The 15,778-nt window shown below is 48.9% G+C and overlaps 1 protein-coding gene across 1 annotated transcript in view; it reads right to left on the bottom strand.

Moving 5' to 3' along the window:
- The window catches only part of CORO2B (coronin 2B), a 66,697-nt gene extending 54,667 nt beyond the window's left edge, over positions 1-12,030 (bottom strand). The window contains exon 1 of the mRNA XM_006920218.3: positions 11,829-12,030. Coding sequence (XP_006920280.1) covers positions 11,829-12,029 — 201 coding nt within the window. The 5' untranslated portion in view covers position 12,030. The remainder of the gene's footprint in view (positions 1-11,828) is intronic.
- Between the last annotated feature and the right edge of the window lie 3,748 nt (positions 12,031-15,778).

Consider the following 15,778-nt stretch of genomic DNA (forward strand, 5'->3'; position numbering starts at 1 on the left):
TCACTGGCCGACTGCAGGAAGGAGGCACAGATGGCAGGCGAGGATAAGGCCCCCAGCCAGGCTCACCCAGCTGTCGTGTTGGAGAGCACCATGCATCTCCTCCTCCTCCTCCTGCCTCGAACAATTGGGAATCAGCCAGCCTGGCCCCAGCTGTTCCCTCTCCCAGGTCCAGGGCTTCTGCAGACCCCCGTTTCTGAGGCCCTTCTCTCTAGTGGAGGAGAAACACAAACGCCCAGCCTCTCAGAGGTGGACAAGACCTCAGAGGACCCTGGGTCTAACAACTCCTTTTACCGATGAAAAAAACTGAGCCCAGGAAGGCCAAAGGACCTGCCTAAGGTCACAAAGAACCAGGCAGAGAAGTCAGGCTTCTTCACTGACAGCAAAACTTAGGATTTTAGGGCATCCCACAAGGTCGAGGGAGCACTCAGGCAGGTTACATCGCCCCCTCCCCACTAAGCTTCAGCCAGGCAGTTCTGTTTGTCTTGATGTTATACTGTGATATTCCTTCTGTGATTTTATTTCAGAGATGTGTTTTTAACCTGGGCCTACAGACCTTCCGGAGGACTGTGAGCTGGGATAACAGAAAAACTGGATTTATATTTTTACTAGCTTCTAACTGAAATGTAATATTTCTTTCGTTTATAAATGTAGGCAACAAACCCCAGCAAGAATAATTGAAGCTATAACTTTTTCATCAATAGACAACACAGATATTATCAGGTCACTTGACCCTGCTACCTCTAACTCAAAAATTATGTTCATTAGTGCTTTGAAAATATAGTACTTATTAGGTCCACCACCTTATCATGATATTTAATGTATTAATATAAAAGCATATATACCACTATTTCACAATTCTGGCATATATTTTGATAACTATATTTCAGTACAATGGGGTTCCTTTGTAATCCTATTTATTTTATTTTATGTACTTGAAATCCTTTTTTCTGGGAAGGAATCCATGGGCTTTTCCAGACAGCCAAAGGAGCCTATGCACCTCCCCCCTCCAAAGTTAAGAACCTATTTTATTTGGACAAAATGTTCCAGTGTTAAAAACTAAAGTTTGAAAAATTTTGTACTACATTTGTAACCTCATAAGCCTGATGAGATTGAGGCTGAACTCCTTTGACATTAAAGGAGTAATAGGGTGGAAGAGGAGGGCTATGGGGTGGGTTGGCACTGGTGCCCTAGGTGGGGAGCCCAGGTGCATGCCCCGGGCTTCATTTAACACCTTGCTGAATCCCAGAATGGCCTTGGAATGGGGACTAGCATTTCTCCCATCTTGTAGCTAGGGAAACTGAGGCCCAGAAAAGGTGGGTAACTTGCTTGAAGCACATGAGATCTGAATCCAGGCCGACCGATGCCAGAGCTTGTGTGCCTCATCACTGGGCATCCTGCCTTTCTGTCTCGGTAGATGGAAGCCCCTCATGGAAAGTCCCTAAGGTGTCGCTGCTGGGCGAGTGCTTCTCTTGGTGGAGGCGGGGTGGGGGGAAGGGGATTCTGAAGGGTTTGCTGTCCCAAGTGATTATCTGACACATAGGACATGAACTAACTTGACCACGTCCCTTGCCCCCTCTGGGTCTCAGCGTCTCCATCTATAAAAATGCAGCATTCTAAGAGCATCCACCCCTACCTTCCTACTCCGGTGTTCACCTGAGGGACAACTCACCTGGAGATTTAGGCATCGGTTGCTTAGTAACTGAAATCAAGTTCTTGGCTGAGTGGAATGGAAACGGGGGAGGACAGGCAGCACTATGCCATGCCGATGCCACAGAGCCCACTCTTGTTTTCTCTTGTTTTAAGAATCTGTGAGTGCTGTCACCACTCCCCCACTCCACCTACACCCATCAAGGTGACCTAGCGCTTTAAGAGCCTTGGGATGGGGATAAGCTCAGGGACATGAGGAAGGCCATCTTGAAAAGAAAACTGCCCTTAGGACTAAATCAGGCCTGGAGTTTCTCAGACAAGAAGAACACACACTCATTGTTCTGGAGGTTGCCACGGGAAGGGCCAATTAGTAGAGGTCTTGGCCAAGGCCTCAGGGCCCCATCCGCTCCCAGGGAGATGCTGTGTTTCAAGCCAGTCTTCTTAGTTCCACTCTCCACACCCCCATGCACCCTATATCGCTTTTGCTCCCTGAAGTGTTGGGAGTCCATGAACACAGGAGGAGGGAGCGCCTAAAGCTGTGGCCTCGGACCTGGCAGAGTAGGCAAGTCTCTCTTGAGGGCATGGGGATGGCTGTCCTGTGTGAGAAGGTCTCCTTGCCGTCTAGAATTCCATTATTAGCAACACATTCCTTTGGGTCTCAAGAGTTTGGTCTCCTTAAATTTCACCCTAACCTTAACCAAATGCAAATCCCATGGTAGAGGGAAGCCATTGTCATCACCAACACCTTAGTACAGGAGTCCCCAACCCCTGGGCCAGGGATTGGTACCAGTGGTGGCCTGTTAGGAACTGGGCTGCACAGCAGGAGGTGAGAGGGGGTGGGGCGAGTGAGCAAAGCTTCATCTGTATTTGCAGCTGCTCCCCAGCGCTAGCATCACTGCCTCAGCTCCATCTCAGACCATCAGGCATTAGATTCTCCTAGGAGCATTAGTCTCTGGTACCAAAAAGGTTGGGGACCGCTGCACTTAGCAGGTCTGGTTTTTGACTCTGAAAAGTGGTCGATTGCAAGGATTCTTGGGAAAGGGCATAGAGGGCGTCCAGGCACGCTGTGCAACCTTGTTATGATAAACACTCCTCTTCGGGGCCAGGATTTCTCATGGGTACGACATGGGAATATATGATTGCTGGGGTCTCCTGACTCTGGCTTTGTGTCATTGTGAGACTGAACTTGGGCACTGGGAGTGGGCATGGACTGTGGAGATTGTGTGATTTCAGGCCGGCTCAGAGCACAGAATCTCAAATTCATGCCAACCCAATGGGCCTGTGCCTCGGATCTGGGCCAAGTAGATTCCAGAGAGCCCTTGCCCCCAATTTTCAGCACTCTCTTCCCCACACTAATCTGAAGCTTGTTCTAGTAGTTATAATAGAAGCGGTATAGCGCGGGTTTATTGAGCACTTGCTGTATACCAGACACTACGGTAAATCTTTACACGCCTTACCTCATTTAAACCTGGCTGACAGGTGGACTCTGGAAAAGCAGGCGGGCTGACTTCAGAGGTGCATGATCCAGCACCAAAACGGGTCCAGCCCCCATCCCCTCTAAGTTCCTCCTTCTCCAGGCACTCAGCCTGGAACAGTCCCATCAGTCATGCCCCTGTGGAGACGCTGACCACTATTCCCACTCTCCTTTGGGCATAAATGACTAGGCTGTGGGTGCCTTCTCCTCTGGGCAGGGGTGGGGCTCCCTGCTGGGAAGCTTGGGGACTGTACCAGACAATGGAGACAGGAGCAAGAAGGCCAAAGATAAGCCTCCACCTTAGTGGCTGGGGAGCCCACAGGCTATTTCTGGGCCTAGGTAGATGAGAAAGGGGAAAGGGTGGGGGCAGCCCCTGGCATCGTGGAGCTCCTGCTGACTGAGCACACACCATGTGAGCACACAGTAAAGCTAAGTGCTTTACCCAGCACCTTATTTAACCACGATGGCACCATGAGGAACAAGTACCACTGATATTTTACAAACAGAGAAAGTGAGGCACAGAGATGTTACCTGCCCAGAGGTTCACAGCTAACACATGGAACCATGATTTTTAAAGGCGTGGGAGGCTCCTGGCCTTGAAGGAAATGGGGAGCAGATAGAGCTAAGTGCCAGCTTGGTTTGGGTCCAGGCCGGTGCCCCTGGGAAGAAGTAGAGCCCAGCCCAAGTTCACAGAGTCCTAGGGAACCAGCCCTTTTATGTTCAGCCTCCCAGCTCTGCTAGAAATCAGAGCAATGAAGCTAAGGCACAGGCAGTAGAGACCCTGGCCTGAGGCAGAGGAATGGATTCTCTGACCTCCTAGCACACCCACCAGCCAGGCTGCATCCCTGGCTCCCTCTCTGTACCTCAAATCCAGAGAATACTCCATCCCATAACCTCGAAGTAAAGGAGTCACATTTCCACTTCTGCTGAAGAGCTTGCCTTCACTATTCTCAAAAATAAGCAGTCATTTTTCCAAAAAAGGGAAAAACACAAAGCAAGGCTGTCAATCTCGGGCCTCAGACAAATGGAATAAAGTTGTGACTTCTCTCTTGTTCAGAGCGCCTTCTCCCCCTTCCCAAAGTCACTTACTGTACATTCAGGCTGTCACAGGCTTTGAGATGCAAATTGCAGCAAGCAGAAGGCAGCATGAAGAACAAAGAACTATTGAGGAAAGATCCAAAAAATGGATTTGGAAAAGGCTCTCTGAATTCCCCAGGGAGAGGGGGAGACCCCTTGGAAGCGGGGAGCAGCGATGAAGATTTGGGGCTTTTTTATGGGAGAGAGAAGGACTGAGGCGTTCAATGCTCATTGTGGGGAGTGATAGGGAGGGACAGTTAGAGAAATCTGGAATGGAAGCACAGGCTCTGGGTGAGCAAAAAAGTCCAATTAGATTACAGTCTTCAGCACTGAGCTGGGCACTCTTGCCTCTTCTTTTAATATTAGGCCTCAAACATACTGTGAGTCATGGAGCTAACTGGTCTTCCAACTCCTGGGTTTGATTCCAGAGTGAGAGCAGTTGGGTCAGGTTACACTGTTGCAAGGGCTTGAAGAGGAAGATGCAAGCCCCCTTCAGTCTGGGAAGACCTGGCAGGGTACCACATTGTCCCTGGGGCCTGAGGGGAGGGGATCCCAGCACCCTACCAGGGAAAACCACAGCTGGAGAAATGGGGTACAGTGCCTCTGGGACATGACTTCTGGTCAGCACAAGGCCTCCTTGCTAAACACCTACTGTGTGCAGGCCTTGTACAAATCAGACATGTTTCCCACCCTCTGGGGCTCTCGGTCCAATCAGGTGGCTAAGTGGACTGCAAACTCCACGCCGACAGGGACTTGGTCTTGTTTATTGCTGCATCCCTGGTCCTGTGACCAGGACATAGTAGGTACTCAATAAACATTTGTTGGATGGATGGGTGGATAGGTGGGTGGATGAATGGATGGATGGATGGATGGATGGATGGATGGATGGATGGACAGACTAAACACCTAAGAATAAGGAAGCATGTAAGAAGTACTCTAATGATAGACACAAAATGCCTCTGGCTAAGTACTGGGATGGGGAAAGCTTCATGGAGCCGGCCTCATTTGAGTTAGGCCTTGAGGCATGAGAAGCCATTCTTGTATTCTTCACAGTACCTACCAGCACATTGGTGAGGACATATCTAACTAAAATGATGTTGGAGGAAAACAGAATGTGAGAGCCACATCGAACTCTAGAGATCACGTGGTCCAACCCCATCATTTTGCAGAAGAGAAAACCAGGGCACAGGAAGGTTAAATGACTCACCTAAGGTCACACAGTAACTATGTGGCAAGGCGGAGATTCAAGCAAGGTTTGTCTGCTTCTAGATCCTGATCGCTTAGCCCCTGTGCTGCCTTGCTCTCCTGCTCCAGGGCTCTGCTTTCCCCACTGAGATGCCTGTGAATTTTTGCTGCCATTCATCCGCCACTCACCCCAGCAGGGCCAGTGAGACTGGGAGCAACTCCCTAGTCCTGGTTAGGCCTCCCCACCATTGAATATCAGAGACAGAAGATGCAAAAAGAGGCCAAGCTGATTGCGTTGGGGGAGGAGAATGCAACACCCCATCCCCCAAACCGCAGGGGATGTTCTGCACCAGGTTGTTGAGACTGAGCAGGCGTTGAGGGGCTTGTACAAGGAGATAGGAGCGACCTCCAACTGGAGACCAAGCTTAAAACCCCAAACCCAGAATCGGATTATTTTCATTACATGCAGCTAAATCTGAATATAAATTAACCGGGGACTCACGTTTCTGGAGAATGCAATGGTGCCCTGCCATTCTGAACTACTGGAAGGAGCAGTTAAGATGGACATGTTCAATAGTTCGTTCCATGGACCATAGAATTGGTTCCTCGAGCAAGACATGGGCAGGATCCTCTCCGAGAACTCCCACCTGCCTGGCTAACAAATGGGATGCTCTCTGAGCCTCTCAGAGACTAGGCCTGATGTAACTTGGGTCCCCAGTGCCTGGCACAGGGCTGGGTGCTCAGTCCATGTTACAAGACTGCAGGAATGTTATCTTGTCCGGTCCCCTGTTCCGGAACACCTCTCTCCACCTCTCTGACATGCGGTGTCAGTACATCAGATGAGCTCATGTAGTACTGGTTGAATTAACATTCAATGAGATATCTGGAGACATTAGAATGACAGCAATGATAACACGAAGCACATCAACAGACATGCCTCTCCCTAACCCTCTGTGAAGTGGGCAGGCATGCGACTGGGAGAGCCCTGGGTTTAAATTCTGCCACTTGAGTTCTCCGAACCTCTGTTTCTTCATCCGCTGGGGAGACTGGTAGTACTGGTTGAATTAACATTCAATGAGATATTTGGAGACATTAGAATGACAGCAATGATAACACGAAGCACATCAACAGACATGCCTCTCCCTAACCCTCTGTGAAGTGGGCAGGCATGCGACTGGGAGAGCCCTGGGTTTAAATTCTGCCACTTGAGTTCTCCGAACCTCTGTTTCTTCATCCGCTGGGGAGAATAACTGTACTTTCACCTTGGAACTTGAGGTGAGACTCCAAAAGAGCAGGTACGTTAGACCGTCAAAATCACCTAAGTGATTCTAGCGTGGAGCCAGGGCTGAGACCCACTGGGTTATGAGACCTGGTGGGGTACTAGGTAGCTGGCTAAAGCTTAGGCATGCAAGACTCGGCTTCTAGCTTTGGCTTTCTTGGGCCTGGATCTGGAGGTGACAGGCAGCCCTCCCAGAGTGCAGCAGGAAAGGGGCGGTTCAAGTGGTTCATCAGGCCTGGGCACAGTACCTGGTCTCCAGAATATTCATAAGGCTCCTCCAGCTGCGCCAGGCAATCAGGGTGCTGATTGCTCCCCCATCTGCAGCTTAACATTCCACTCGAGAGAGGAGAGAGCTGGCAGTTGAATGTTAACTAGGGAAAAAACAGGTTCTGGCCTTTACAACAGCAGCCCGAGCAAAAGGCCGGGGAAGACAAATCCACTCCTTTGAGAACTGCCAGCCAGCCAGAACTCAGCCATTCACCAGTATCGTGGGCTGTGGAAGGAGTCATGGATTCAGAAATAAGTGAGCTGGTTTCAGGTCCAGCTCCTGCACTGCCCAGCTCCACACCTGCCTCTGCAGCCTCACTTACCCCAGCTGTAAAATGGGGATAGCTCTACCTACCACCCAAGGGGATAGATTAAGGCAGAGTTCATTGGATCGGAGTGCTGGACAAAGGCAAGGCAACAACATTACTGTTTGGAATTGCTGTGGACAGGGCTTCCTACCCTGGAGAAAAGATTTTACTCACAAATATTGAAATCTCAGGCAAACTGGCTTTGAGAGAAATGGAATAAAGAGAGAGACTTTCCCTGGAAGAGTGGGAGTCTCTCTCAGAAGGCTCAAGAATTTAGGGGTCCTGGGCTACTGCTGGTCTCTTCTGGCCCAAACTTCTCAGAGAAGCAAGAAAGGAATGGGAAGGACACCTAACAGTAGATGAAAAACAATTCAGAAAAGAACAACAAAAGCAGACAGGGTTCTGGGCCTTCTTGTTGCTCAGGAAAACAGTCTGGAGCCATTGTAGGGACAATGTAGCAGAGAGACAAAAGTGTGCCACACGAGTTCACGGATCATAATTAACGCTCAAAGCAATCATTAGGATTCACCAAGAAACAACCCGAATCTTTTCTGTATTTGAATGGAATACACAGGAAACTGTTTTTAGGGAGATTTCTATCAAACTGAGGGAGAAAATCTGGAGCTGAAATAATATAATCTTCTTCCCAGCAAATCGGCCAGTGTGGAACAGCTCATCTCTGCTGAGATAATGAGGGGGTTTTGGATTCGGCACTATTGTTATTGTTTCTTAGCCCTGCCTCCCCGCCCCCACCAGCCTGGCTGCCTGCCGTTGACTGCAAGCCCAGCCTCAGCACAGTGGGCAGGAGACCTACAGCCCTGGCCCAGGCAGCAGGAGAAGTGTGTGTGTGTGGGTGTGTGTGTGTGTGGGTGTGGTGGTGGTGGTGGTGGTGGGGGTTGGGGGGGTTGGCACTGATGCCAAAGCAGACCCTCTTTGGGGGCAGGACCCTGCTCCACAGAATCTGGGGTCTTGTCTCAAACTAAATGAACCGTTCAGAACCAGGAGCCACCTCATCCTCCCAGCCATCCAGAACCACCGCCCGCTCCTGACCACGGCCACCCCTTGCCCTCACTATGTATACCTCCATTAAGTTAGCATTTCTCCAGCGAGTTCGTAAGCATGTGTTAATCCGGGAGAAAACATCTGCGACATACATACGGGAGTGCCAGACCCAGCTGGCTGCTCGGCTGCCTGGCTTCTGAGACCTCGGGGGCTGCCACGTAATGTCGACAAACCGCTTTTATTAGATTTCCCCCCCTGAAGTACAAAGTATTAAGTGTTCATCTAAAAAATATTTAGAAAATATTGCTAAGGAAAAAGAAGAAAATGAAAGCGCACCCACGATCTTAATACTGGAAGATAACCACTTTTAACATTAGGTGTATGCTTTCTGTCTTGTCTCAACAGGTAGATGGATACGTAATTTTTCAATGGGACTTTAAATATTTTACCTTTCCCCCCCTTAACTATAATGTCATAAATGGTTTTCTCTGATTAAATATTCTCAAAGTATGGTCTGAAACCTCCAGGGAATCCCCAAGACTTTTTCTGGGAGTCTGTTGGGTTAAAACTATGTTCATAATAATACAAAGACATTATTTGCCATTTCCTCTCATTCTCTCCAGGGTGCACAGTGGAGTCTTCCAGAGGCTGCACGATGTGTGATGTCTCAACAGGACCAGTGCAGAAGCAGACATGCAAACCCTGCTGTCTTCCATAACCAAACTAATTTAAAGAGATTTGCCAAAGTGTAAAACAATGCCATTCATCTAATTTTACTTTTTTTGTTTTGGACAAAAAAGTTATTTTTTGTAAAAATATGGAGGTTTTTGTGGTGGGGGGGAGAACATGAAATGGGTTTATTATTATTATTTTAAGTAAATTAACAAATACATGTTTTTGAAATCTCTTCGTTTTTATTTCGAATATGCTAAATACTGGTAAGAGTATCAAGTGATTCCGAGGCCGAACACTTCAGAGCGACTGCCCTGCATCATCAGTTTTGATGACTGCATGGTATCCCGTTGTGTGGCTGCCCCCTAATTTGTTCACTCAGTTCCTTACGTATGGACCTGCAGGTCGTTTTCAGTTTTCACAATTATAAAAGTGCTGCACAAACCATCGCGTATGTAAAGTGAAAATCTCACAAAATGAGAGAAAACAAAAGAACCTAACTGGCGATGTGAGCCATCACTATCAGTCCATTATTCATCAAACTAAATGAAATATTTCAGAGAATGTGAACAAATAAAGTTGAAAAGCTATGTGTACATTGACTTTATATGTATATATACAGATACATTGTATATTTCTATAGAAACTTATACTCTATAAAGAGTACTTTCTTTTCTGCTGTCCATAAAGTGTTTACAAAATCTGATCATATTTTATATCAGTGCTACTGACAGCGTAAAACTCTTTTTTTGGTACCATTACAGAAATCGAGAGGAAGAGTTTAGAAACATTTATTGTGATTTGAGAGAGACATTTGATTTTTATTGGAAAAGATTAAAAAAAAATTGATGTTTGTGAAAAAATCAAGTACTAAAATTGCAGAATACGTTACTCGAGAATGTTTCTGTAGGATGGATTCCTAGAAGTAGAATGGCTGGACCAGTGAGCATGCATCTTTAAATGTTAATACATATTGCCAAGTTGCCTCCATGTACATCTCACAGATGTAATACACCAAATACGCCAAGAGTGCATTTGAGTGCCTGTTCTCTCACAACTTTGGCAACAAGAAAGATCATTGCTCTTCTAAATCTTTTCCTCTTTAACAGGTTAAATGATATATTTTGTCTTCCGAGAATTGCTTATTCATATCCTTAGCTCATTTTCTATTAGGTTCTATTTCCTATTGATTTCTCTGGGACCCTCATATATCCTGGACACGTATCTTGTTATATATTTTAACTATTGTACTCAATTATGTGGTTTCCTTTAATTTTGCTTACATGTCTCATTGTAGTACAGGAACTTTACTTTGAAAAAAATTATTCTAATCTATTAATCATTTCGGTTATGGCTTGGGGATTCTCGTCTTGCTTAGAAAGTCTTTTCTCATGGCATAATTTTAAAAATGCTTTCCATTTCCCTCTAACATACTTGCAGCTTTTCCCTTCCCTTCCCTTCCTTTCTCTTCCTATCTCTTTGCAGTCTTTAATCCATCTTCAATGAACTTTTGTTATTATGTGAGGCATTGACTATTGACCTTTGCAAGCCGTGTAGTGGAGTATGGCAGGGGGCCAGCAATGCCCTTGAGCCCTAGTAAGAACTTTGCCGAGGACGTGCAGACCTGCTGCTGCTGGAGCTGAGCTAGTGCCTGAGGCAGACAGGTATCTGAACCCATCTGGTTCTGGAGGGGAGGCAAGCTACATTTTGGAATCCTTCCAAATGTGTTAGAGCCACTGAGGGCATCTGCAAAGTTGAGGAGCTGAGCTGACGATTCCCCCTAGGGAGTAGCAAAACATCTTAAACGTGTCATGTAGTTCACAAGAAGTTTTCATGTCCATTATCCCACTCAAAGCCAACATCTTGGGTACAGGTGGAGGAGGATTTAGGATCCTCACTGTGCCATTACAGGAAAATAATGTCAAAGGGCTGGCAAGCGGCAGAGTCCAACTAGAACCCAGACCTCCTGCCACCAAGTCCACTGCTTCTCAGACCTCTCTGTGCCTCACTCAGGCTTTGTCTTCAGTGTCATTACAGCTGCCTCCTTTGGTGGAAGGGAGGACCTGGCCCAAATCTTTCTCAAATCTGTGCTCCCCCGCTGTGGGTAGGAGACTGGAAAAATCCATCCTCCACCACCAGCTGATGGTGGATTTCAAGAACCAAGGCTTCCTTCCCCATGCACCTCCTCCTCCCCCGAGCAGTTTGGTGGAGGGTGGGCGAGGAGATGAGTCAGGACAGGAAGGGAGAGCTCAGCCATAAACAAGTAGGACTGACAGCGAGCACTTTTTCTGAGGCGCGTGACCTCCCACGGGCCTCTAGGGACTGCCTGAATGACAGAGCTTCAAAATTTCATGATCTGGGCTTTGCAGATTTAATTTGCTATATTCACAAAGGCAGCCACAGGAGGGGAGAACTTTTAGATGGAAAGTGGGGGTGAGGGAGAAAGTAAATGATTACCAGTCTCTCAGTGAAGTGCTTGCAATGTTTTTGTTTTAGCGAGTGGACCATTTTTGAAGATGTCCAGTGTGCCTTTGGCTGGGTCTTCACCCCTTCCAGCTCCAAACCAAAAGGACATCCAGGACACAGCATGGTAGAGCTGGACCTGGCCTTGGAGATCAGATGTTCCAGTCCCTCAGATTAATGGGAACTCCAAATACCCTGAGGGAAGTGACTCGTCCAAGTGCACACCTTTGGGGAAATTCTGGGAACAGACCTCAGGTCTCTTGGATCCCAGTCTGCATTTGTTCTGGTGAATCTCAGGAAAACCTTGGGAAGGCACAGCCACTGGACACGTGATGAGGAAGTAATGGGTGGTGGGGGGCTGAGAGAAATAAGGGCAACAGGCCCAGTGGTGACCAAGGAGGCTTTTCTCTGCCCTGGGGCTGCAGCCAGGGTTAGGGAGGTGCCAGGCACCTACCTGCTCCAGAGGGATGACTAGGAAGGACCCTCCTCCCGCACTCTCAGTGACGATGGCCAGGAAGCGGGTGTTGACGGCACAAAAGTGGTTATCGTGCACATTCTTGGTGATGGGGATCCCGTCGAAGCAGTGCTCCCGATTGGCCACCTTCCCATACACGTTCCGGAACTTGGAGCTGCGGTATTGCGGACGCCAGGACATCTGTGAGGGGCCAGGAGAGACTAGAGTCAGGCTGGTCGCTGTTTCCAAAAGGGCCTGGGTGGGACTTGGGGAGGGATGCTGCTCCCCAGGGATGCAGGAAGTGGGCCAGCCCTAGTGCCGCCCTCAGGATCCCGGGAGAGGAAAGGAGTCTCTAAGAATTGTGCGCCCGGCCCTGTGCTAGAGGATGCACTCTTTTAATAAAGCCCTACAGGAGCAAAGACCAGCATGAGGGCAGTCACACGTGTCTTGCTGTTGGTACACATGCCCATTCCACCTTCCAGAAAGGATGTAGGGTCCTTTCACTTCCAAGGGACGTGCCATGTGACAGAGCAGACCATCCACCCCCAAACCCGTATGAGCTGCCTCCTGTGTACCAGAAACTGCTCAATTCGGTCCAGGAGGGGCAGACAGAGAAGGCTGTGTGTTCAGAAAGAACATTGCTGACGGTGAGAGGTGGGACGACGATGTCTCCCTCTATGCGTAAGGAGGCAAACGACTACCCATTGTCATCCTCTCCTCTGATTCTCTCTAGGGCTTCTAATCCATAAGTGCACCCAGAAATTGCTTAGTCCTATATGTCATCACCAGGCACAGAGAGGTGAAGTGACTTGTCCAAGGTCACACAGCTAATGAATAAGGCTATGAACACAGGTCTTCTGACTGGAAATCTGAGACTTTTTCCTATGCCAGACTACCCTTTAGAGCACGACTTCTCGATGTGTGGCCGACAGATCAACCGTATCAAAATCGTCTGGTGTAGGGGAGGTTTCTGAGCCTCCCCCACATCATTCGTTAGAAATGCTGACTCCTGGGTCCCAGTCCAGACCTACTGAATTCATTATTTGGAGCATGGAGCCCAGAAATGAGCATTTAAATCTAGCTCCTATCCCCTGCAGCGAGACAGAAGCACACTCAAGTTTGAGAGCCCTTGTTTTAGAGAATGGAGTGACGCCCCTCCCCAGCCCTTCCTGCCCACCAACCATGACACAGGCTCCAACCAACCAGCAAAACCAACGGTTCCTACTACATGCCTGTCCTGTGCTACACACAGCGGAGAACACAGATGCACACAAGTGGGTGGGCGAGGACGGGGCAGGCAGCCTGCACTGGCATCCGGCTTCGCTGTAGGATGGTGCCTCCTATGGGGAACCCTATGAATGGACACCATCACACGTGGAGCCCAAGTAGGTGCTCTCCTGGCTGACATGCATCCAATGAGCCACAAGCCAGCACCCAGCCAGGGGCCTGACTACAGCAGGAACTCTATAAATGCTCTGTAAAATGAACATGCCTCTGGCCCGACTTTGCCATTATTTTTCCCTCTCCTTCCTGCCAAATCTCCTGATGTACCCTGAGGATCCCATCTCAGGACAGAAGTAGGCAGGCTCATTTCTTCACATGGAGTTTCCAAGGGAAGGAAAACAAAAGGAAACACGGCCACAGAATCAGGAAACCAACTCTGAGAATGTTCCACCTGGAAGAGACAGAGTGATTTCCAACACTTTCATAACAGATTGAATTTTTGCCAGGTCCATGTACCTCCCATACCATATTTTTCTTTGAATTGATTCATTATTTTTTAACTTAACTTTATTAGCAATAATATCTGGTCGGTCACTCCTGGCTGTGTGACCTCAGGCAAGCCCCACTGGCTCTCTGGGCATCTGACTCTTCCTCAGGATTACATCAGCGATTCTCAGGGTGGAGTCCCAGGTGGTCACTCATGGTTCCTTCACGTGGTACAGAGATAAAGCTTTTAATTTGAGTGATTATGTGTTTATTTTAATTTGCACTAGAAAAAATATCACTTGCATGACAAATTCATGCTTTCATAGATATTATTGCTAATAAAGTTAAGTTAAAAAATAATGAATCAATTCAAAGAAAAATACGGTATGGGTGGTACATGGACCTGGCAAAAATTCAATCTGTTATGAAAGTGTTGGAAATCACTCTGTCTCTTCCAGGTGGAACATTCTAGATGACAGAGTTCCCATGCAAGAGGAAGGAGGTGGTGCTGAGCTTGCTCATTTCAACCTCCCGCTCCTTGCTCGTGCATTTCTGGCCTGGAATGCCTTCTCCCTTCTCTGGCCAGCCTAACCTTAGCCTTCAGGGCCTGACGAAACCCTGACTCCACAGCCCAGACTCCACAGCCCGGACTCCACAGCCCGGACTCCACAGCCCGCCGCGAGCCCCTCGGAACCCCTGGACAGCTAGCACCTCTCCCTTGGCTCCTACTCTAGACCTTGTCACAGGCTCTCTCAGTGAGGGCAGCCAGTGACCCCAAGGCCTGAGCGGGACTGAAGACTGGTCTGTGCTCTTCCTGGGCAGGTCCAATGGGTTCTGGATGCCCTGGGGAGACCTGCTGGGCACTTGGCCCATGGCACGTCCAGCCCCTCCTTGAAGGGAGCTCAGCCTGGTGGGGAGAAAGACAGACAGGTAAGCTCAGCTTCCTCCAGAAGGCTCAGGGAGCCACCTCCTAGCCTGAGTCCAGTGAGCAGGACCACGAGTTCTCTACCTAGCCCCAGCATAGCCCATGGCCAGGCACCTGGGATGGGTTGAACAAGGTCTGTTTATAATGGCCCAGCTCTGTGCATTTCCTCACTGCGGCCTTCACTGCAAGGTCTTATGGGCAGCTGTGAGGGGAAGCGTACAAGAACTGAACTGGGAGCCAGGCAGATCTAGATGCAAGTGCCGCCTCTGCTGCTGTCTAGCTGTGTGACTTGGACAAGCCACTTAACCTCTCTGTGCTTCCTCCACCTGCTCTTATATAAAGGAGGCTAATAGTTTCCAAGCACGAGGAGGAGTCAGTGCCAAGCTGCTGTGATAGGCACAGCACAGGCCTGGTACCCCTCTGAATGTTCACTTCATAGGGCAGAATCTGAGGCAGGAGAGGAAAGGCTGGGCTCTGTGGCGACTGCCCTCCTACCCTGTCCTTTCCTAACACCCCAGAGCTCTGCAGGCTGAGGGGGGCGGCACTGAGCACAGGCTCTCAGGGTCCCCAGTCTTTTCCACCAGGCTGGGGATCAACAAACTCGCCAGACTTTCCACACCATATGCATATTTCCCCGGATGAAACGTGCAGTTGCCAGTCTTTTCTGGGTCTGTTTTTCCATCTGGCTTTACCACTTCCTCCTCCACCTCTCCTCTACTTTTCTCCTTCCTCTTTTCTTTGCTCTTTCTGCATTGTCCCCCTCCTTGCTCTTTCTCCCCTCTACCATCTCCCTGGGTCCCCATTCCTCAGGGTGTATATACAGCAACTTAGAGGCATTCATGGCCAAGGCTCTTAGTGGACATGCTTGCATTCTTCTTGAACACGTCTCATGTTGCTTCTCACATCCCAGCTAGCTTTTCTCAGCTAGATGCTGAGGGCCAGAACCCTCAGGCTGCGGGGTCCGCACTCAGCAGACATGTTCTTCTAATGAGCATGTCTCCTGGGGTTGACACCCCCTCCTCCCCCAGCCCCCAAGCAGGCTCTAGAATGATAGAGATCTGCTTCCTGGGGAAAAATAGAGAGTATTTTTTCAGGGGCTTTGTCCTCAGCAAGCCAGGCACTGGCCTCTCCTTATTGGCTGGTAAACTGGGGCTGGATCATCATAGAGATTCTCTGTGTTGGACCTTTGAAAGGGCTGGCGGAGAAAGGATTGGGCCCTTGCTGATCGATTGTTCCTCCTCACTGAGCCTGCAGCTTCCCCCACATGTACCCACAGCAGGGATGCATGGCCGGGCACTGACCTCTGACTCTGCAT

Source organism: Pteropus alecto, unplaced genomic scaffold (assembly GCF_000325575.1).
Source record: "Pteropus alecto unplaced genomic scaffold, ASM32557v1 scaffold86, whole genome shotgun sequence".
NCBI lineage: Eukaryota > Metazoa > Chordata > Mammalia > Chiroptera > Pteropodidae > Pteropus > Pteropus alecto.